Below are 23,169 nucleotides of genomic sequence, written 5' to 3'. Positions count from 1 at the left end.
AAATAAAAGTACAAGAATGTAAATGCCCCTCAGTGAAGACTATCATTTTAGAAAAACTTCTATAAACGAAACCATTAAACCAGATACATGTGAGGTTGTTAGTCAGTTATGCTGTATAATACTTTATCAAGTAAGAGTGGCTATAGATATCTGGCCCTGAATGAACATGACATTGCGCATGCTCAGCCATCTGTATTACCTTGCGGCTATTACCAAAAGTGACTTATCTAATACTGCTCTCAAAAATGGGGATTAGAACAAAAGTAAAAATAATTGTATGGTGAAAGTTCGTATGACTAATTCCCAGAAAATTGTTCATGGTCTGAAAAGAAGCATGTTGGGAAGAAAGCAAGGACAAATAACAAAAATATTTGTAACTGCAACCCCATCCAGTACTAAGACACCCAGAGAACACCTGTGTTTTCATTTGTGTATGCACAGTCAAATGTGCGTAAGAGGAAAAAACCCTGTATTATCTTCCATGGATGGGATCTTAGGTTTTCATTTCTCTGTTTTGTCTATATCAACACATAGTATGAATTTTATATTCTTCTCACGATTAAATAATACATGTGTACAGTTGTTGAGAAAAAAAACGGTTGTGAAGTGTGTCTTGGAATTTAAGAGGTATTTTCATTATGTAAAGCAGCCTCTTACACAAATTGCTGTGTTTCAGCCCTTTTTTTTTGTTTGTTTGTTTGTTTTGTTACTCCAGCGTAACTTTGGAACATCTGCACTCATCTGAAAAGCAACGCAGGGCACCCGCCAGAGCCAGCCAACAAGGCTGGGCTGATATAATGACTTTTTCCTGACAAAAAAAAAAAATGGTTTCTCTCTTCTCTTCCTTCACATACCGAGTTTCCCACTCAGGATGTTTATTTAGATCATTAAGCCGGCAGAAAAGTACAGGAAGAAAGGAGTCGTTTTTCTGATAGCGCAATGATGCGCAGCAGCTCAGCGCGGGGCGAGAAGAGCCGCGGGGACGGCAGCGCGGGGCCGCCGCCCTCGCTCGGTGGGACGCGCTCAGCCACCCTGCCTAACTCCGGCTCTTCATGAAGGAAAAGCAGCAGCAATTCCTGCCCCTTCCCCACATTTAGGCAGGTTAAACTTGCTTTTATAATACATCTATTCAGAAGAGTACATGTTTACATCTAGCTTGAAAACCACCCCGATGACCTTGCAGCAGCTCAGAGGCCGCCAGCACCGCCCCAGCCGGGGTCCGGGACACTGACTGAGGTGTTTGAGGTCCCCGAGAGTAACAGCAGCTCCCAAAAAGCTGGGGTCTAGATTCAGCTTTGACAAATACATCGTTAAAAAAAAGGCAGAATCAAAGAGGCCGCGGTTGGGCAGTGAGGCGGCCGAGGAGCGCGGGGGCTGCCCCGGGGAAGCAGCCCCGCACCAAGGAAGGCGCAGCCCCGCGCGAGGGGAACCAGGGCTGCCAAGGCACCATCGACACCCACGGCAAATCCCACCGCAAGCACTTCTGCCCTCTCTCAGGACGCGGCTGTGCAGCCAGTGCAGCCACCCGAAGGGCCCAAGTGCTGGGGGAGAGCCGCTTCCTTCCACCCCTCTTCCATCCCTTCCTTCCTGGCCCGGGCGTCAGATCGGAGCAGCGAGCAGCGGGCCGCGCCCCGGCGCTGCCGGCAGAGGGGACAGGCTGGGGACAGAGGGGGCACCAGAGGAGACGGCGCGGGGAGCGGGACGGCGGCGGCCGGCCGAGGGAAGGGCGGGAGGCGGGAAGGCGGCGGGACGGGCCGGGGTCGCAGAGGAGCGGAGCGGGCTCCCCGACGCGAGCGGGGCGGGCGGCCGGCGCGGCGCGGAGGGGCAGGGGGCCGGGAAGGGGCCGGGAAGGCGGCTTGCCTTGACGGTGGGCTCCGGCGAGGAGAAGCGAAAGCGAAAACGCGCGGCGGGGCCGCACCGGCCGGCGGAAAGGCGCCTTCCGCCCGCGGCGCGGCGGGGCCTCGGCCTCTGCCCTCGCCCGGGGCCCTCCGCTCCGCAACCCTGGCGCGGGGCGCTGCCCCCAGGCCCCCCTCGCTCCCCCGGTAACGGCGGCTTCAGCACAGCAACAACGAAATTACCACTTTTTAACAGCTGCGCTCCGTCACACCCCCGCGGAAGAAGAGCCTTAAGTCTCATGGTGACTTGAGATTGTCTAGATCTAAGGAAAATTTTTCCCTTATATAAACTTCAGTGGCATTTCCTTATCTTTCCAATTATTCAGTGTGTTGCATTTCTGCTAATTACGATACCCTACTGTGTAGCCCTTGCATCAGGCCCAGCGGTCCAGTACACGGACTGAAGATTGGCAGAGTCTTGCTAATTACTCCTGGATGTGGGCTCCAATCCTGCAAAACCATACACCTACCCAGCAGTGCGTGGTGTTTAACATTCACTACCTGAAGAGATTTACATCAAAGCGGCATTTTTCAGTGTAACTGCCTCATAATTGGCACAAAACACAGGCATGGTAACAAACAGCCTTTTGCTTCACGGCAGCTCACTGCTTCAATGTGGTGGAGGAGCGTCTGGACAGCACAGCAGCTCTTGCAGTGTGTCTGCATGCTACTGCTGGGTCCGGACTCTGCTTCGTGGGATTGCGCCTGTAGCTCCTGGTGGGACACATGGTGAAACTTTTCTCCCGAAAATCAAACTAACACAATCCCATGGTTCCTCTTGTGCCACATGTTAGTTGCTTCTTTTCAAGGAGCCAGCACCACTTCCAAATCCATAATAGAACATTATGTTGTTCAGAGATACGTCAAGTAAATGCATGGAGAGGAGATGAGGGAGACTGTGCCATCAGCAGCAATGACTGGCAGTGGCACCTAAACTTCAGGACGTTAAACGGGCTTTCCTGACGGTCTGTATGGGGTTACCTAGGAAATCCAGAAGCTATTTGCCAGTTGTGAATCTATATCTTGATGAAAATGTTTACCCATTGCCATCTGGTCCCCACAGCCAAATTAGCAGACCTAGAAACGGCTTTTTTCTAAAAGTGATTGTATTGCTATTGAAAAGGTGGTATTGTATCTGATAATGCTTGCCAATTTTCAAGAGATTACCAATAGATTTGCGTATGGGGAATTTCTAACTCAAACTGTTGATGAAAACCCCATTTCTATTTTCTTTTTGTGCTGGTAGCTGGCAGTCATAAAAAGAAGGGTTGATTCCTCAGTGTGCTGCAGTACCTTTCTTAACTACATGCTAGATTAACCAATTTTAATGCATTAAAAGGTGCTAGATTTTTTCAGAAAATGTGGCTTGTTTTCAATAACGAGTAAGGGAGAAATTAAAAAGATAGTAGAATTAGAAGAAAGTCTTTTGCTTCAGGGTGTGGGCTGATTGCTGCCTGGGGAGGGGTCAGGAAGGAAAAAATTCCTCATGTAAAGTATTGCACAGCTGGCCGTATGCATTACTAGGCAGGGGAAGAGCCAGCAGTGTGATACCTATGGCAGCATTCCTTTTCTTATCCCCAGAGACTCACTCTACTCCCTAAAAACATTAACAATGAAGCCTTTGACTGGATATTTGCATGGTAGAAAATAAGTGTTTAACTACCACGTAAGCAGCTGCAGGATGACAATGGAGCATGCCTTTGGGAAATTGAAAGGTAGATGGCAGGTACAAACTAAAAGGCTTGAGGCAACTAAATAGTACCTGTCTGGAATAATAACTGTGTGCTATGTTCTGTGCAACATCTGTAAAAACAAGGATGGGGCTTTGCTGAGACCTGGGAGGCAGGTGTGAGGATACTTTCAGGATGGAGGATTTTAGCGACTTGCAAGGTGTTCCGTCCTAAATTACAGTGGTTGGAATTCTATATATTTTGCAAGAAAGGATGGATGGTTTTGATACTCTGTGGGGAGTATGGGGCCTGTGCGGTGTGATTTGGCACACCACAACTTTATGAAATTCGGTAGAATAACGCATCTCATCTTGGTGTATGTGTTTGGGAGGATTTCTCTGTAATCGGGCAGGGGTGATCTGTTGCACATGCCATGTTTTACAAGCTTTAAACTTGGGTCATTTTTAGGTTAGGATACATGATAAATGGGAATATTTGGAGACTGGAGGTCTCATTGTATGCACATGGGCTGTGCTGTGCATGCTTTGCACACATTTCTTCAAGCTTTCAGCTTAAATTGTAGCACATCTTCACAACTTCTTTCTTTGCTCTGTAACCGTGATGCCTTCTTGGCCTGTTGGTTCTTTTTTCCATGTTCCTCTACTCCCTCTTTTGCTTTCTCTTGCTCTATTAAAACCATTTGCAAAATATCCATACTCTAGAGTTTTCCCAACACTGGCAACAGAGGGAAGCTAAGCGCAAATCCTTTTAGTCATTAAATGTAAACAGTTGTTGGTTGGTTGGCAAAACAGCAAAGATTAAAAAAGCTATTTATCAAACATATGTAAGATTAGACATGTTCCTTTTCCGGGTTAAGTATAGGTGGCCTGCCCACTTGGCTGAAGACCGGTGGATTAATGTTCTTGGCAGGATAGATGACCCATCATGACTCCGAGCCCCTTATCGTCCCTACATACTATCTCAACCCTATTGTGTCACGCTCACCTTTTCACCTAAGATTTTGTCTCCCTCAGCACTCTCCAGGGGGGTCCAGCTCCCGGCTTAGATAGATAGAAAGAAAGAATCAGTTTTATTTACAAGTCACTAAGTAGCACATTTACAGTTAGTTAATTCATTAAGGTTTTACAACAGTCCATGCTTGACTAACAAACATATGCACAATATCCACTGAAGAAAATAATGCCCAGTTCAATAGACGACGAGCGACCTTTTCCTGCCAGAAACTGGAAGGCCTTAGTTCTTTTAATAACTCATAATTGCCTTGATACCATTTTCCACGTGCTCCTAAAGGAAATCCCATAAATTTAACAGTATTAGTATTTGTCAGTTCTTGATTTTGATCTTTTAAAATTAACTTTCTCTGCTGCTGCATCCACCGGAGGTGTCGGATTACTCTCGTACCTAGGGCCAGATCTCCTTTAATGAATACCAGATCTGGCTTACATAATTCATTTTATGCATCTTTCAGCAGCGGCTTCTGGAATACTACCCATTCCTTCTTTTTGGCCTTCTCCGCCAGTAATTCACATTGGTGGTAACATCCTTTAATCCTGGCCTCTTGCGCTGCTGGGCAGTAGTCAATAATATGTGAACAGGTCTCATTCTCTGCCTGACAATGTTGGCAGAACTTAATTTGAGTCTCTTGTCTGCCCCTTGCTAAAAATTCCCTTGTGGAGTAGACATTAGCTCTTAGCTCTAATACTTTGATGAGTTTTGTGTGGGGAATGTCCCTCTAAAATTCTAACCAGCTGTAACTGACTTTATCCTTCTCAGAGTTGGAGATTCCACAGCCCTGGGAAGCCAACGTGGTTCACTTCACAAATTCCTATTTTCGCTAGTTACAGGATCTTGTAAAGATGACTTTTGGAGAGGATATCTCCCATTCCGAGATATCTGGGCTGGTTGCTCACTGCCAAACTCCTCTGATACCACCGTAACTACTCTCGGGTCCCAGACAGATGGAATTTTTCCCTTGTCTCCTCCTGCTGTAATCCACAATCTTTCAAATCCTTTCTCAGCGCCCTTCTGCTGAATGACTGCTCTTATGGTTTCATCGAAAGACTCCAAAATTCTGTGTAGTCTTTGAGCCTGTACACTGGGAGTCAAACGCAAGAGCCTGGTAATACCTACAACTCCCTCCCGGGTGCTGGAATACAGGATAGCGTCACAAGTACTTGCTGGAAGGTGTAACCATTCCTTGATGGCTGCTCGAATTGCCAAGTCAAGGGTACAAGTTTGAAAGGCAGTCCCTTAGAGGTTTTCTTCAAGTCTTAGGAGATCCTGGTGTTGATAAATCTTTTCCAGCTTTCTTTTGATATTTTTGCAAGCTGGATTTGTGACTATGCGCAATTTGATTAGCACAGAGAGGCTATGTGAGTCAAAAGGCCCTGAGCCCAGGTAACTAATTAACTGTGTGGTTCAGAGAAGGTTATGATTAGGCTGGGCTAGGATTTGAACTTTTGCAGGCAGTTTTTAACAGTGGATAACACCCCCAGTTTGAGTGGTGAAACGGCACCTTTTTTCTTGCAAACAGAGGGAAGATAGGGTTGCCATAATTTGTGGTGCCTGGCTTCCCGCTCTTCATGTGGCTGGAAGGGCACAGCCGCTATTCAGGAGTGACAGAGGAGGCGGCCCTGACTTGAATGTCTGTTAGGAGGTTACTTTGTATAACTAATATATGCTTTTTAGATTCAGATTCAGGATGCTGACATGCTCCAAGTTTTCTATGCAGGTAATTCAATGAATTTAAGGAGGTTGGAAAGGTAACAGTGTTTCTTCCTTCTAATGTGCTCTTTCAAGGTACTGACTCCTTGTACTTTACACGTAACTGCAGTACTTTTAAACCACATTGATTAAGGTTCTACTGTTAAGTAAAGCCTTTTAAGATTTTCATTGATATCAAAGAGCCTTTATGAGGCCTTACTAAAGGAGGAAAAAAGCCACATGAGTTTTTAACTGAAGAGAAAATGTCTTGCTAAGATTTGTCAAGATAACAAACTTGCACTGGTTTTGTGATTTAATTCCTTGCATGATCAAAATGCAGTGCATACTTTGTAATGAGACCATATGACGCTTGTTTTTGAATAAACTCTCTTCTGTTAGCAACTCAGGGTGGTGAGGAACAGACCAACAGACAGTTCTGAGGTGCTTGGAAGTGGGGAAATCTTCAATGGTCTCCAGCAGAACTGGTGCACAATGGATGTGAGGGAAGTAGCGTGGCTGGGAAAGACAGTAGCTGTACAGGGCCTTGTGGCTTACTGTGCTTCTCTTCTTGAACATGCTGTAGCTTGGGAGAAGCAGGAGAACTTGGAAAATGTGTTCACTGACTTCCAGCCAAGCCGACAATAATATGTGTTGCTGTGAAAAGAAACAAACAGGCTTTGTATATCTTGAAATGAAGTAAGTTTTATCTGTGAAATAAAGGGCTTCTAGATGTCTGACAGGCCTTTTAGAAGGAACACGTGGTCTTATTCTCCTCAGGGACCTCTAATATGCCCTCTGGGTGCACAGTGCATATGGGCTGTGTACACCGATGCTCCAGGCTGGAGTCATGTCCAGATCGTCGGTGTTCAGGTGACTCCTGGATGAATGACTTGTTCTGTAGTTGCCAAGTCTTTATGTTTTTGTGTGGTTCAGGGATGTCTTGCTTTCAGCAACTCTCAGAACTCAGGAGGGGCTTAAGCAATGCATTGTTTATGCTGGGGCAGGAGCAGGTCATGCGTCTTTTTTCTTGCCAAAGTGTGAGACGAGGGCTCTAGCATGGATTCAGATAGCATGAAAAAAACTAGGACTATCTGGAAAATATGCAATATGGTGACCCTTGGAATGGATGAACACAAAGAGGCAGCAGCTGGTAGTGTGCCCAGTGCTAAATAAGGAGGGGTCACTCTGGCCACTGTGACCCTAATATAGGTCACTTGCATAAACAGAATGGCAACCCAATCTGGGACAAGATGAAAAGCTGTGTGAGAAGGGAACTGGAAAACTTCCAAATTATTTTGGTTCACAGGTGTGAGCATGGTAAATATTATTGTGATGTAACTTGGTCAACATAAAATCCCTTCTGATCCCCAAAGGAATAACATGAGGTAACTCAGCAGTTATTTTAATACAAGAAGTTATGTTCTGTGAACATTTTTTTAAAATTAAAATACATCTGTTTATATACTGATATTAATTACTTACTTTGAAAAGCCTCAAGTGTTTTCAGGACTTTGTGCCATACCCATTGCTCTTCAGATTAGAGACTCTATTTTCAGCACACCAGTTGCTGACAGTACATTGTGCCAGTACCTTGTCAGCATTCAGTAAAAGTAGTGATAATAAGTTAAGCAGAACTGCATATCTCCATAGAGAGATGAATAGGAGGCTCTCTAAGCATACCCAGAAGGTTTAGCCAGAAATTATTTTGATTGAATTGTTTGTAATTTACAGAAAAGGAAAGTGCTTAGCAATATCCCAGGACTGCTGCAGGCACAGGAAGCGGTGCAGATGCATGGACAACTAAGTAGACTTTTACTTGGATTGAGATAACTCTTAGCTGTGTCCCAGGGTTATGGAGCCCTGCAGCTGGAGGTATTATGATTAGGTGAGATGTAAACCTCAAATCCTGACCATTTGTAGCCGGTAGAATTTAATAGCTTCTTTTGTTCAGAGCAGACTTCACAACCTTAATAGCTTGATTGAATCCTAATATCAGGCATAATAATTCCTTATCGTTATTTGGCTAAGGAATTTTTGTATTCTGATCGATACCAGCCTGCTTTTTGTGAATGCTGTTAAATAGCTTCTTTGTTCATTCTATTCAAAAGTAAATTGTTCCTTTCTGAAGTGTTTTTTTTTTTTTATTTTGAAGTTGGTTCTGTACCCATCATGTTTAGAACTCTCTGAGATAAGAGGCTCTGCCCGTATCTCTGTGTGTCCTCCTACACCTGGAGATGGAGTGATAGGTTGATGACACAGAAGACATGAGAAATGAAAGTGCTCTGGTCTGATGCCCATAGCATACAAGGTGAAACTGAGCTGGCATCAAGAGAAAAAAATGACATGGCTGGGACAATGGCGGTGTGCCTCTTCTAGATCCAACAAAGGGCCAGGAAGCTCCAAACCCACCTCTCGCCTGTGTCTCTGGTGGCACGTCCTGATACGAGGCTGTTCCTAAACACAGAGTAGTCCTCCATGAGGTCACTTGCTGTATATCAGGGTGAGGAGAGACTGATAAATTGCTGCTGCTGCTGTATATACTTTTCATCCTGGGCTTATGACAACTGGCTTTACAACAAAACTGAAATACTAAATGATCAGATGCGAACATTCACATGGACATGATTCGTTTCTGTGAGTTCATTCTTCTATTTAGAGAAGGATATTGCTACCCTCCCTTACGCACTGACACAGTTGCCAAAATAACCACTCTTACTAACTGGCAGCTTTAAAAGCCAGCCTGCAGCTGACTTTGAAACAGAAGGTCAGCAAACGGAGCAACAGACTTCAATTCAGAACTTCAATGGGAGCCATTGACCACAGCAAAAGGCCTTGACTGGACTGTCTGGCGTGTGCTTTGCACAGGCCAAAAAGTCACTTTACAACTCTCTGAACCTTTTGTATAAACCTATATATTTTTCACTCCGTGGATTTCAAGATGAATGTGCAGCCGTGTGCTAGATGTGGCTATGGGGTTTACCCTGCTGAGAAGATTAACTGTATAGATCAGGTCAGTTGTCTTTATTATTTTGGACTATAATAAATGTATAGATGGGCACTTTTAACCCAGTGCAAATCTCTTGGTCCCAAAAATTCTTTACTCATAACTGGGTTCAGAACTGAAATGAGTTAATAATAGGCATATAGTTGAAGAATTCTTCAAATTCTTGAAATGAATGTTAAGGGTCAATACTGAGATTTAAAACTCAACAGAATAATAATGAAATAAAATCATGCCTGTTTGGTTTCTGTTTTGTGGTGTTTCAGACATGGCATAAAGCCTGTTTTCACTGTGAAGTATGCAAGATGATGTTAACAGTAAACAACTTTGTTAGCCATGAGAAAAAGCCTTACTGTCAAGTGTAAGTGTGTTTCCTTTTCTTTTTTTTTAAAGCAACAGTTTAAAATGGCAAGTTATTTTAACGTAATAGAAAATCACCATTTGGACTCAGCCTGGTCCCATGTGTCATGTGTAATTATGTATTGTTAGTGCCTTCATGCACATCTTTGGATTTACATGAATCACAGATGATGGGAAACCCTTGTTACTGTATATAAAGCTTCCTCATTTGTCCAGTGTGTTAAAAGATACCAAATTAAGTTCTGCTTTAGTATTGTGGGAATAAGCCCAACCATAAAATTCAGTGCTTTCCAAATCAGCGGTTAAGAGTTAACAAGGTTGAGCTAATCATCAGGAAAATGTATAAAATGCAGATTTTGGCATTGGTTTGTTCTAGGAAGTTTTTATTTTATAATGATCAATTCCTGTCAAATTTGTCAGCAGAAAAAGGAAAGATGACAGTTGTTTTTTATTCTATTATTCTCTTTTGTTATTAGAAACACAGCATTGATATGATGATCATTAAAATTAATTTTGCTCTAGGCACCTACTCTATACAGTAATAACTTGAATGTAATCTGAGATCTGTGCATGAGTGGGGGAAAAGTTATGTATAGAGGTGTGGAGGCTGGTATTGTGTTTTCGAGTACTCAAAAAGAACCTTTTTGGTGGGCTGTCTGGTACATTCCTAATATCATTTTACACTTTCCTTTTTTAGACATAATCCAAAAAACAATGCGTTCACAAGTGTATTTGAGACACCAGTAAATATAAATGCAAAAAAACTGTCGGAAGTGGTAAGTGAGGTAAGAAGCTTGAGGGCCAAATGTACTTAGCTTTGATTTACATTTTTATTTCGTATTTGTGTCTTGTTTTAGAAATATAATCTTTACATAATGTAAATATGTATTCTTTACTTACCCTCCTGTGTTCTTTTAGAGCAGTAACATCTCAGCCTGGGTTTGAATCACGATTTTTAAAATGCATTCACTCATAAGAAAGGTTAGATCTGAGTTTGCTTCTACTTTCAGAAAGAAAAATGAATAGCAGTTTCTCACCTGCCATGTCTGATAATCTACGTGGAAGCATTGTTCACACAAACGCTGGGAGATACTGCCCAGTGCTGTGTAAACTTAGTAGCTAAATCGGGGTGTTTACACAGCCATTTGAAACAAGAATGACCTACTTGCTTTATGATCTCTTCTGAAACTAATACTAAAGGGCATGAAACGAAAAATAAATTCTACCTCAGCAGGATGTAGGCAAAACTTCTCATAAAGACTTTGTCAAGTATTTCTGACAAACCTGAGATGATATTTCCTTTTTGTGAGAAAACACGAAGTCCAGGGAGCTTTGCATAGTTTTGCTGAAAATGTTTTGGTAAAACGTTAAGGATGGAATAGCTTTCCATGCCCTTTTAAATGCACGTCCTCTAAAAGGCTGCTGTGCCCCGGCAAACCTCTAGGGGTGCTCAAAGTCTTCTTTCTTTGCAAATGCCATTCTTTTCTGTCTTGCTTTGTTTTCGTCCAGATACATTTGTTTCAGACTTGCATTTCTAAGAATTTTGTGAAATGAGAAACACAGAAACAGCCAATAATTGATAGCTATCTCAATTCTATGTGTAATACTATTTTCTTGAATGTCATGTCTTTTGATACTCTTAAAATAGTACTATTCATTGCATGACAATATTTAGTAAGCAAACCAATGTGTTTCAACGTGATTAGCCATCATTAAAATAAAAGAAGGCAGTTGTATTTCTTAGATTATAGTGTACTACATTCATTCTGATGTTCTGTATTAGCTGTACAAAGTTGATGTACATTTAATATCCTTTATCAGGCACCGTATCTTTTCTTTATCATTATTGTACGGTATTCTTATGCATCAGGATTTGCAAAATCATAGGCATTAACTATTTCAGCAGTGACTACCACACTTACTTTAAACTGTGTATGACAGATCTGGTCAGGAATGAGTTTGGGATTACTGCAGGTTCTATTTATGTTTTTAGGCAGTGATATGAGACTCTGATACTTCCAGTGCATGTGAAGATACACGCCAGACAAATTATAGCTCAAAGATCACTTTCCCTTGTTTTTTACACCTAAAGCACCCTCTGTCCTTTTCAATCACATAATGAGGTTCTGCTCCAGAGAGAAAATTTCTAAGGGTAGTAAAGAAGCTGATTCTGCAGTACTTACTTAAAGGGAGTACTTCTGTAGAAATTTTGAGTGTAGGAAAACTTTTTCATCGGTAAATGTATAATGTAATGCTAACTTGAGAAAAGGTTTCAATTGCTGCTGTAGCTTGTTGGGTATTTTTAGGTAAGATTATTTCTTATGCAATAAATGTCACATATTTCTTTGATCCTAACATAATGTTCTCACATAAGTCTTATGTTGAGACGCCAACTCAAATGTAGAGACAAAAATTCAGCTCCTTCCCTCTACACCTAATTTCTATGAGAACAGACAAATCATTCATCTCCCTGTACCTCTGTATTTAATTTATAAAATGGGGATAATGGGACACATGCTCAGTGATTTTTCTGTCCAGTCATTTTAGATTTTGCACTCTTCAGGACAGAGATTGTTGTTTTTTGCATCTGTAGAATGAGTTGAATAACAGAGCTGTGATTTCAGTTGTATTTCTGTGTGCTGTCATGACAAAATTAACTATAGGAAAATTATGACCCAGGAGTAAATATAGTAGTCTTTTACATTTACACAGTGATGGTACTTCATGGCCACTGTGCAGGGAAATATGAGAGTAAAATGTTACCCACCAGCTAATAGTTCTTTCATCTAATGCTGCATTGATGTGTTCTGCTTAAAAATTCTTGGGGATTTCAATCGTCACAGGTTACTTCCCAAAAAAGTATTATCTAAAGGCCAAAATATTTTTCACACCTTCATGCCAGATTTCAGGTCTAATATGCTGCTTCTTTACAGATGTGCAGCTCCAATAATAGCAAAAAAGTCTTAGGTAGAATCTGGGTGTGGATTAGAGAGTAGAGTTTTGTCCTTAGGGCTAAACCCAATCTTCTTTTCCATGGAGGCTCCTTTTCCAAGAATGGGTGGCATGGAGGAAGTACTTACATAGTTTTTGCATGACATAGCTATGTGGCCTTTTTGCACATAAGCAGGTTGTAAGTGGTGTTGGTCTAAAGAGGGAGGAGGAAAGATGGAGGGTTTCGCAGGCTCTCAGAAGGTGGTTGGTATTTTCTTGTGGGATGTGGAGATTTGGTGGATCAGGTGTGCCTGTCATAGTCCCTTGGTTTCTGCATTCGTATAATATATAAATGTGTCTTCAGGGTGAAATTATTAGTTGGCACTGAAAACTAGGCTGATCTGTAGCAATTGGAGATCTAATGCACAGACACACTTAAACATGACTAGAGTAAATCGTCTTAAACTGAGTTGTGTCGGTGCTGCCACCCAGAGAATTAGTTCTGTGCAGTCACATTGTTCCTCTGCTTCTCTTGTGTTAGTACTGATGATTTTTGCAGTGAGGCAGATGAAGGAACTGACATAGCTGAAAGCGAACACAGCAGAAGTCTACATACTAGTTCCCTGCTACAATTTCCCCAGCAGCCTGACTGGTCGTGTCAGTGTGTGAGACACAAGAAAAAGGGTCACCTCATAGGGCCAGAGGTGGTTTTGGAAGTAGCCTTCCTTTAGATTGGTTTAAGGTGCAGCCAAAACTAGCAGGCACTGAAGTGGATTTGTTACAGTGGGAAGCGCACTGCTTTTGTTTTGACTTGCATTCATCGCTTCATACAGACTCCATAGCACTATGGACTAAGAGACTGTGTTCACCTTGTTTGTCTCCCTTCTTGTTCTTCTAAGAGGGGTGTGTGTTAGTCTGTACTAACAAATTATTAATACCAAGTCAATTTTTTCTAGATAAAATATCGAGAAGAGGGTGAACAATTCAAATCAGTCTTTCAGTGGGATATAAGGTCCAGAGAAATTGAAGCTGCCTATAAAGCCCAACAACTGACCACCCAGGTAAGAAATATCCCTCAAGTCTCCAAGGCACTAGCCTGCAGAAGACCAAGGATCAGCCTTGGCAGTCCTCATTGTTAGGGTTTTACTCACAGCATTTCAATGCTAAAAAAGGCATTACTTCTCATTTGGCTAAACTTTTCAAGGCAGCATATCTTGATTATGACTTAAGGTGCAAGAATCAGGAGGTGAGGAAGGAGGAGTGTACCTATACAGTAAGCTGTTTGGACTGCTGCATGTGCAGCTGTACTCAACTTGTCTTCCTTCTACTGACACTGAAGTTTCACAACAGGTGGTCTGATTCCTAGTGGGAATTATTTGAGTCTCACTCCAGGATCTTAGATCCTGATGGCTTGGTGTCAGTTCTTGTTATTCAAGCTCTGCCCTGGTTTTATGAAGTTATGTGGAGTGTAGGCCTTGTGCTGTGTACCTGCAGAGAGTAAATTTCATTTCCACAGCGTTATGTGTGTTTCTTTTTTTTTCTGTCAGATCACCTGTTTGTGTATTAAAACACAGTGAAGATTGGTAGTTATTTAATGTTTGTTTTGTAGAATGCTTACTATGCTGCCTATGAGGAGGGAAAATCGTGGTACTCTGGAACCATCCCAGATCCTGAGATGGTCAGGATAACACAGGCACAGAAGACTCTGAGTGATGTAAGTGGGCTGGTGTTTGGAATAGCTTTATTTTCATGGGCTGTCATATTCTGAAGACTTACCAGTGCATCAAATCCAGCCTTTGGTAAGATGTTACCAAAGGAGAGACTGACAAGTTTACATCTGTCAACAACAATATTTAACTGTGTAAGTGATTAAAGTCACATAACAATGCTTTTGCACATCCTGGAAATCACACATTTATATATTTACATAATTGAGAAGCACTTCAACTACTGACCAGTTGTATCTGAGGTGACCTTGATTATGCCCTGATGAAGCAGGCAGTGGTGTTTCCCTCAGCAGAGCAGAACTCATGATGGAAAATGTGTCTTATATTCCATAGAGCGGACCTTTCATTGCGTGTATTTCCATACTGATGAAAATCACTTCTTAATTATGACTGTCTATGCCCATACAATGGATTAGTGACTCAGTCAACATAGCCACTTAACGGGGATAATTGATATGAATGGGGAATGTTTTCTGTTGTATGTAGGAAATATTTCTACCTGACAAACTTAGAAGTTCTTTATTTTGTTTACTTTTAAATAAAATGATACATACCATTAGGAAGCAGCCATTAAAAAAAGAATCACAATAAACTACAGTGGGTTCTTCTGTAAAAACAAAACAAAAATTGTTCATTTTCTAGTTTCAATATACGGAAGAATATGAGCCACGGAGAGGCAAAGGCAGCTTTCCCGCTATGATCACTCCAGGTTATCAGGTTGCTAAGAGAGCCAGCCAGCTAAGCAGTAATGTAAGTTGCAGGTTTTTTAATGTATGTTAGAATTCTGAATTTGGAGAATCCTGAGTTTAGGCCATTCATTTTAGACAGTAGGTTCTATGATGAATATTTGTTGTAGTGTTAATTCTACAAAGTGAGGAAATTTTAACATGATGCAGGAAACAGTGTTAACAAACTGCTTGGCTTGGGTAGACAATCATATAGGATAAATGACAATATGGATATTTCCTGAAATATGTAGCAACTTTTGCTGTAATTTATCATGACCTGAAAGAGATTGTGACTTTTTTTGCTTTCTTTATTATTTGACACTGTATACCATAATATTGAATAAATATGCTGTAATATTGAATTTAATTCATATACAAGCTACTTTAAATATATGCACAGAAAATTGCTTATTTATAAAAATAACAATTCAACTGAAAAAGATCAAGTAAAAATAAATCCTGTAGAAGTTATTTTAAAGTATTGCATTGTTTTCTGCAAACACTCTCTGCATTGTCATTGCAGTATGATCTTAGTGTTTTGGGCCATTAATGACTATTCTTGTAATATTTTAATCAAATTTATGGCTCACATAAATCTAGTATAATTTGAAAATTTTATTATCTGAGTCCATTTCTGCCTGCTTCTGGCATTCACTTTAAGGGAGCTGGTCCTTAAATATACTGGTAGCTTGACTGTACAGTGAGGAGTGTCATGACTGCCGTTGCTTATTTTCTCTGGAAGCCTTCTGATAGAAAATGAATGTTTGCTGCTTATTGTTTGTAATACGTATTTTTTATATTTTCTTCCTCAGGTAGAATATAAGCGCGGACATGAAGAGAGAGTTTCAAAGTTCACCTCTGTTGTAGACACTCCAGATATACTTCATGCAAAGGTTGGAGGACAGCTTTCAAGTGATGTAAGTGAAACAAAATTTATTGACCTGTTTTGACTCTGTAAGTGGTTCTTAGGACATTTATAAATCAGTTAAAAATATGAACATAAAGAAAAACAAAAAAATAATATTTTAAAGGCAGACTCTTGAAATGTGTATTACCTTAAAATATTCTTGATACATTTTACCATTAAGTATTTAATACTTCCAGTTATCAAGATCATATTCAGTTCTAGGCCATTTTAGGGACTAGCTGGCTGTCAGCACTGAAGGCAGAGAACTAGTCTGTTCTATACCCAGCAGCTGGCTGCCATGCAAGGTAAAGAAGGAAACTGCCTGACTCTAACATTAATAGAGCAAGCATAGTGCAGACAACTTCAGTATTTCCTTTAAACAACTGTGATCCATCCTATATGCTGAATGAGACACAGAGGTCCTGCAGAAGATACGTGATCATGTGTTTAAAGACTACATTGTAAAGCATACACACAAGGAGGGTAGATTCAGGCTTCATGGTTCGTCTTCCTTTTGGCAGATGACAGCCACCTAACGCCTGACTTTCCAACTTTAAAAACTGATTATGTGTGTAATTAAGATACACTCAATCTAATTGCCTCCGAATTGTCTTGGATTTTTACAGTTGAAATACACAGAAGACTTTGAAGAACAGAAAGGGAAAGGCAGCTTTCCTGCTATGATCACTCCAGCTTACCAAATAGCCAAGAGAGCAAACGAATTAGCCAGTGATGTAAGTGTCCAAAGCAAAGTCTGTTTTGGGGAAGCAAAGAATTCTCGCACAAATTTTGGATTAAAATGCTTACTGGCAGAAATTCCATGAGCACTGTGGTGTTATGCTAGCAGTGTACTTCATACACAGATTTTCAAGTGATTGTCTTTTGCAGGGACAAAGTTCAGTTTTATGCACAAAGAGAAAATTAGGCATTTTATTTGTGAATCAACATAATGGATTTTTGTGGGGAGAAGGTGTCCCCATTACCCAGCCTCAGTTGTTGCATACAACTGAGAAGGAAGACAGTAAGGACATCTGGTCATCTATGATTTCATTCTGTCCAACCCAGTATGAGTTAGAGGGGCTGAAGTGCAGCTCTAATTTACACAGCCATAATATTTCTGGGTGACTTTGTATCAGGGGAGGGCTGTGTTTGCAGAGCTCTGCTTTACCATGACTTCCCATGCTCCCAGTGGGTGCTTACAGTTCATGCTCCTATTCCTTCTTTCGTGCTGTTGCAGGATGAGGCTTCTGTGAAAGTAGCTTCTTAAATAGCGGTTATATATATAAAATATATACACACACATACACACACACAAACACACACACAAACACATGCATACATTTGACATAGGTACAAATTTATAAAATATAGCTTTCTATTCCACTCATTTTACTCTCCTTACTGTTGGGGTTTTTTTATTAAACTGCTTGTTGTACTGATCTTTATTGGCTTTCTTTTCCTCTCCAAACATAACAAAACCACAACACATGACACCAGTATTGCTTCAAAATGTACAGTTAATTGTGTTTTGCCATTGGAGACTGAAAGGAAAGCTTTTTTTGTTAGAGAAGATAATATATTGTGCTAACTCAATGGAAGAGAATTTAAAATATTATTAAGAGTCATTGAGGAAAGTAAGAAGAGATCTGTAATTTTGAAGGCAAAACCAACTGACTCTAAAAGACTTAAATGTTTTTGTTTGCCTTTGATCTGTGGAAAACCCCTCATTTTTGTCAGCACACACACATGGTGATTAAAGGGCAGCATCAGGTTATAGGCATTATTTTGACTTCAGCAAAGGTAGTGTAAATCTTGGTCTAAACTTGAAGGTTGATTGTCTAAAATTCCCTTGATCATTGGGTGTGTCAGCATCTTTCAGAAACAAGCCCATTTATTAATGGCATTCAGATGACCCTGTGGTAAAAAAAGTGCTCTGTGGTAACCCTGAATTTACATTACAACCAGTTCTATTTTTTAACCCGCTGGAGCATCAGGGGTTGGCCACTGACAAGGAGGGGGTACTGAGCACGCCAAATTAATGGTCTGGGTTGAACTAGCAAGTCCCATTTCTTAGTGCATTCTTAAAAAGCACACCACTATTTTTGGTTTTATATCTTCAGCTGGCATATCTGACTTCTGTAGATTGGTGGCAAAAGGAATTTTGACAATCTTTTTTTTTGTCAACATGTGCACGTCGTTGATTATTATTCATTATGCAGCATCTGTATACCAGACTAAACTCATCCAGATGACTCTTTTCCTTTTCTTTTTTCCTGTTAGGTGAAGTATCATCAAAGGTATGAAAAAGAGATCAAGGGAAAAGCCAGCCATACAGCTGGAACAGATGTTCCTTTTGCAAGAGAAAATGTAGATCAATACGACCAGGTATGCAACATTCAAGATATACCCATGCTGATGTTGATCATTACTATGGCTGATTGCTCAAGACTTTAGAAACTGCAGTGAGACCTATTTTCACTTTGCTTTCCTGTATGAGAAAGCAAGGTCTCGAAGGAAAAGAGAGTGTACAACAGTACCATGCTCTGAATGTGTTATGTATTTGGCATTGGCACTTACAAGATGAGACTACAAGGTGCATGCACTGTCACTGCATGATCCTTATGGTAGGGTCATTCCAAAAGGTCAGCCTTACCTTGGAAAATTTTATGTGTACTGTATGCATCATATATGTCTATTGTGGTGGTATGCAACACACTGAAATGTGTTTACTTGTGGAAACTGGCCCATTCCATGAGAAAGAAAATGTAAATTCAGTTAGGAGAAAAAGTGAAATTGTGAAATCTGTGAAATGCTAGAAAGTTAGTAAGTAGTTAAGCATCTTTTCCCTGCCAGTATTTTTAGAAATCTTAGAAGCTTTGCAGCTCTAAATATGTGCAAGTGGCACTGAAGATCATACATGATCCCTTAGATTTCAGCTCTACTACAAAAGTTGTATTGTAAGCTTGACAAGTTGTTCTGCATTTGTGGAACCAAATAGGCATTAGTTCTGCTTTGGTCTGTGGCATTTGTTTTGCTTTTATTATATTTTTAAGGGAATGCAATTATTTTTGTGGTCTCCCCAAATGCGTCCCAAGTGCTATTCCCATTAAGTTAGGGAAATAGTACAGCTACATAGAACTAAATACACACAAAGGGACTTTGAAAGGAATAGAATAGTGGTTTTGTATAAACAAACCTGTATGGTTAGTCTTGGTTTTTTCATCCTAGCTCCTCATGAGACCCACATACTTTGGAGAAATGAAGCAACAGGGAATATATTATCCTAAGACACTTGGGAGTTTTAAGTTTCTTCAATTCTTCTGTCCAAAACTACATCTTGTAATGTGCGAAAAGCAAACCATCCTTGAAGAATATGAGTTTAGAATGTGTAGCAATGAAGCCTTCATTTAGTTTCTGTCTTTTGAACTACTGCAAGTTTTAGTAAGAATAAACAAATAAAATGAAATTGAAAAAGTACCAATTTCATTTTCAAGGATTGGAATGCTGCTATCTTTAGAATTAATTTAACGTTTTTTTTTTTTCTTTGAAAATAACTTTGAAACTTCAGTCACAGACTTCAAACTTAATTTCAGTTTTAATCTTCATACATGGGATTCTGGTATTCTTATTCAAATAAAATAGAGCCACTGAAATTAATGGATCTTTCTGAGTGAAGCATGACTTAACATGGGTAAAGGGATTAGATTTCTAACTATTGAGATCATGAGGGTACATCATACAGATATATATACAACATGAGACAATTTAAGCAACCCTACTGTAAAATTCATGTGTGCTGAACACCTGGTTTTTTCATATTTAAGAATCTTAGAAGTGGCTAAAATTAATTATCTGGAACTTTGAAGATACTGTTTTGTAATATAAATAGTATTAGAAATGATACAAAAATGTATTTGAGTTAGAAATTAGAAGAAAAAGAAAATGGCAAGTTAGTCTGAAGAATTCATACTCACGAATGGCATTTTAAAAAACTAGCTCAGCTGATTAGTCAAGGATATTTTTTATTTCCTGCCTGTTCATAGAAAAATTTAGATGGAATAGGTATAACTACATTGTGCATATTGTTCACAAACTTATTATATGACCTGTCTTATCATGTGACATTGATGGTGCACAAAATGACCTACAATAGATGGTTTTGTCCGAATTCACAAGACAGATACCCCAAATATTTATAGTCCTTTCTGACTGTGCTCTTCATGATATTCTTGACATGCCACACATTCTTTTTTCACTCAAACTGGCTCGGAATTTTGTGATTTTGTTCCCTAAGGAGTTTATGACTTTGTTATCTAGATATTTTTGCTTCATTAATGAGTCCCTCTTCAAATATATCACTGCACTAAAGAAATATTATTTTTGGTCAGTTATGATGTGAGAAACGTCCGTGGAGGGACCAAAAGACTTCTGTCCCGTCACAGAGGAAGGCTGATTCTATGCTAAACTTTGAAAGTTTAAACAAATCTCCTGGCTGCCCAAACCATTAGATATTTTTATAGTTTTCCAGGGAAGCATATATTGACAAAGAGAGGAGCTAGCGAATATCATCTCTGCAAGAACTGAGGTGGGATTAGAAGGATATATATAATTGTATACTTGAATGCTACCTTGGCCATAGCTAATTGCTACCTAAATTTCTCTTGCAGGGCAACACACGTAATTTTACAGACACAGTTAATTTAATAGGTGATTTTATTCTTATAGTTGGTCATTTTATTCTCTTTTTCATTAAAAAAAATGCAATGAAGCAATGAACTTTCCTACTAACAAGGACTATGGGGCTTTGTGAAATCACCCAGGGCCTCACCTGCTCATGTATGATGGGTAAACACTCTGAATTTTCTTCAGGATTATATGGATGAGTATGAAGAACGCAGAGGGAAAGGCAGCTTTCCTGCTATGATCACTCCAGCTTATCAAAATGCCAAGAAAGCAAACGAATTAGCAAGTGATGTAAGTATGAAACCTGAATCAATAAAATTCATAAACAATTAAAAACAGCAGTTTGTCAGAGCAGTACCTAGGAGAATGCTAAAATTACACTTGAGAAGTAAACAACGACATTTCACTGAATTGCTGGGAACTGGATGGCTCAGGGGATTAATAATATCCATTAATAGAAGGGGACACAGCTCCAATGTGCATGAGGGAGGAGGTGGATGTAGCAACTAATGGGGATCCCTACTGTTAGGTTAACCCTCCTGGCAAATCTTCACCTGTATTATTAATGAAACCTTCAACTGCCTTAATCATCCTGTGGACTACTGTGGTATTCCCAGTAGTGAATAAATGGAAGATGAATGAGCTGAACTGGTTTTGATATTTTGATGTATCATGCCTCTAGCACAAAGCAAGTCATATGGAGGAAAAGAAACCATTGAGTACGACACTGTCACTTCACAAGACTGAGCTTATTTCTAGGCTGGGGATTTTTAGATTTGGTTGGTAAGCTAAAGAATTGGCAAAAAAGGTGCTGATGTGTGATTCTTGTATGCAGCCCGTTAATTGAAAGAGCCTCAGTCCTATTTGAGGAGACTGTTTCTAGCAGTGACAAAAAATGGGTCAGTCTGTAGGTCACTACATTGTAGCTGCTGTGAAGGGTCCCTCCAAGCAACAACCTTTGTAGTGTGGGCACCTGACCCCCATGGGGCTATCTGAGCTCATGGGTTCAGTCTGTTTTCTGAGGAGCTAGCAGGCAGTTAAGTCTTTCAGCTTGTACTAGCCTGGACTAGACACTAGCAGTAAACTAGAGTGAAAGGATCAGTTATATGCTGCTACCTGAGCTTATGACTGAGAGAATATAAAAAACCTGAAACCTTCTGTGACCAATCCCTATTTTCATGACAAACTCAGTGATCCTCTGTTTAAACATGAAATATTTGACATTTCCAGATGAAGGAGGCAGTTTCGTAGGTTTTCAAAATGCTAATGGTCAACAGTTTCCTTATTAATTTGTAATACCTGGAGAGAGGAGAAGCATTGGTTCATGGCAGTAACCTGAACACACTGGAGTACTCACCAAGCTGCTTTGTATATTTAAAGCCTGAGAAACTGTGTGCAGACTTGGAAAATAAAATAAAAACCACTTTGCACTTCAGCACATCTCAAATAATAATTTTTTTTTATATTATGAATCTGATTTTTAAATCAGTAACATAAGATGAAGAATATAAGCATGTCCTTGTATGCAAGAAATATCGAAATATATTCCCAACAGGGTTTTATCTGGACAAAGTTTGGCAAAAACCCAGTATAAGTATTATCTCTCTTCACCCTTCCTAGCTCAATTTAAGTCAATAACCTGATCCCTAAATCAAATTAACATCCCTTATTTCAATATTGTTTTGGTGGAGAAATATAATTGTCTTAAAACATTTCAAGTGCAGAAAGATACAGCTTTTTCAAAAAGCTGGTTTCTACAAGGGGAGAAGTTTGCAGACCACTTGATGACTATCTTTAATTGTCTGACTAGAAGTCTAAAATTAAAGTACTGAGAATTAACTTGAGTAATAGAAGAGCACACAAGCTCCAACCAGTCACTACCCAAGAATCTGCTAGTTATCTGTTCAAGCTATGAACAACAACCAGTGCTGTTCAATCTATGTAAAAAATGGATTGAAAAAATGCTGTTTAGTGAAATGGCTTGGCAGGGATTGTTAGGGCTGTGATTTTATATGTGGTTTATTTCAGGAGTTAACAACTTGCAGTGTTTCAACGTAGCTTATCAAAGCAAGAATAGGAAAAATCTTATCCCAAGTCATGAAGCCAGTCTGAATAGCAATGGTGAAAAGGTAGACATCTATTTTATAATTTTCCTTACTTCTTTTCAGATAAAATACAAGAAAGATCTTTCCAAGATGAAAGGTGCAGCTCACTTTCACTCTCTAACGGCTGAAGACAACTTAGTCCTTAAACAAGCCCAAAGTGTCAACAAGCTTGTCAGTGAGGTAAGGGGTTGAATCTATCTGTTAACAAGTTTAAGAGCAGCTCATAGAAACATTTGTGTATGATGGGTAAGAAGTATAAACATAAAAAGCTGATGTTCTTATTGCCCTGTATGTAAAAAAAAAATGACCCGTGTGTAGTACAGTAGCTGGAGAGAAAGGTGCAAGAACAGATCTTCAGGTGCTGTTATCTGGCACTTCCAATGATCTGTATGAATGTATGGGAAATTAACTACAGAAAAGTCATTCTAATTCTGGCCA

General features: G+C 40.1%; 1 protein-coding gene across 3 annotated transcripts in view; it reads left to right on the top strand.

The window, feature by feature from the left end:
* Positions 1–9,043: 9,043 nt before the first annotated feature.
* The window catches only part of NRAP (nebulin related anchoring protein), a 52,676-nt gene continuing 38,550 nt past the window's right edge, over positions 9,044–23,169 (top strand). For all 3 annotated transcript variants that reach the window (XM_075108164.1, XM_075108165.1, XM_075108163.1), the window contains exons 1-11: positions 9,044–9,299; positions 9,557–9,651; positions 10,348–10,435; positions 13,538–13,642; positions 14,191–14,295; positions 14,951–15,058; positions 15,849–15,953; positions 16,570–16,677; positions 18,224–18,328; positions 20,813–20,917; positions 22,795–22,911. In XM_075108164.1, the coding sequence (XP_074964265.1) occupies positions 9,228–9,299; positions 9,557–9,651; positions 10,348–10,435; positions 13,538–13,642; positions 14,191–14,295; positions 14,951–15,058; positions 15,849–15,953; positions 16,570–16,677; positions 18,224–18,328; positions 20,813–20,917; positions 22,795–22,911 (1,113 nt within the window). In that variant the 5' untranslated portion in view covers positions 9,044–9,227. The remainder of the gene's footprint in view (positions 9,300–9,556; positions 9,652–10,347; positions 10,436–13,537; positions 13,643–14,190; positions 14,296–14,950; positions 15,059–15,848; positions 15,954–16,569; positions 16,678–18,223; positions 18,329–20,812; positions 20,918–22,794; positions 22,912–23,169) is intronic.

This window comes from Phalacrocorax aristotelis, chromosome 12 (genome assembly GCF_949628215.1).
Source record: "Phalacrocorax aristotelis chromosome 12, bGulAri2.1, whole genome shotgun sequence".
Lineage (NCBI taxonomy): Eukaryota > Metazoa > Chordata > Aves > Suliformes > Phalacrocoracidae > Phalacrocorax > Phalacrocorax aristotelis.
This window is presented reverse-complemented; position numbering and strand designations above follow the sequence as displayed.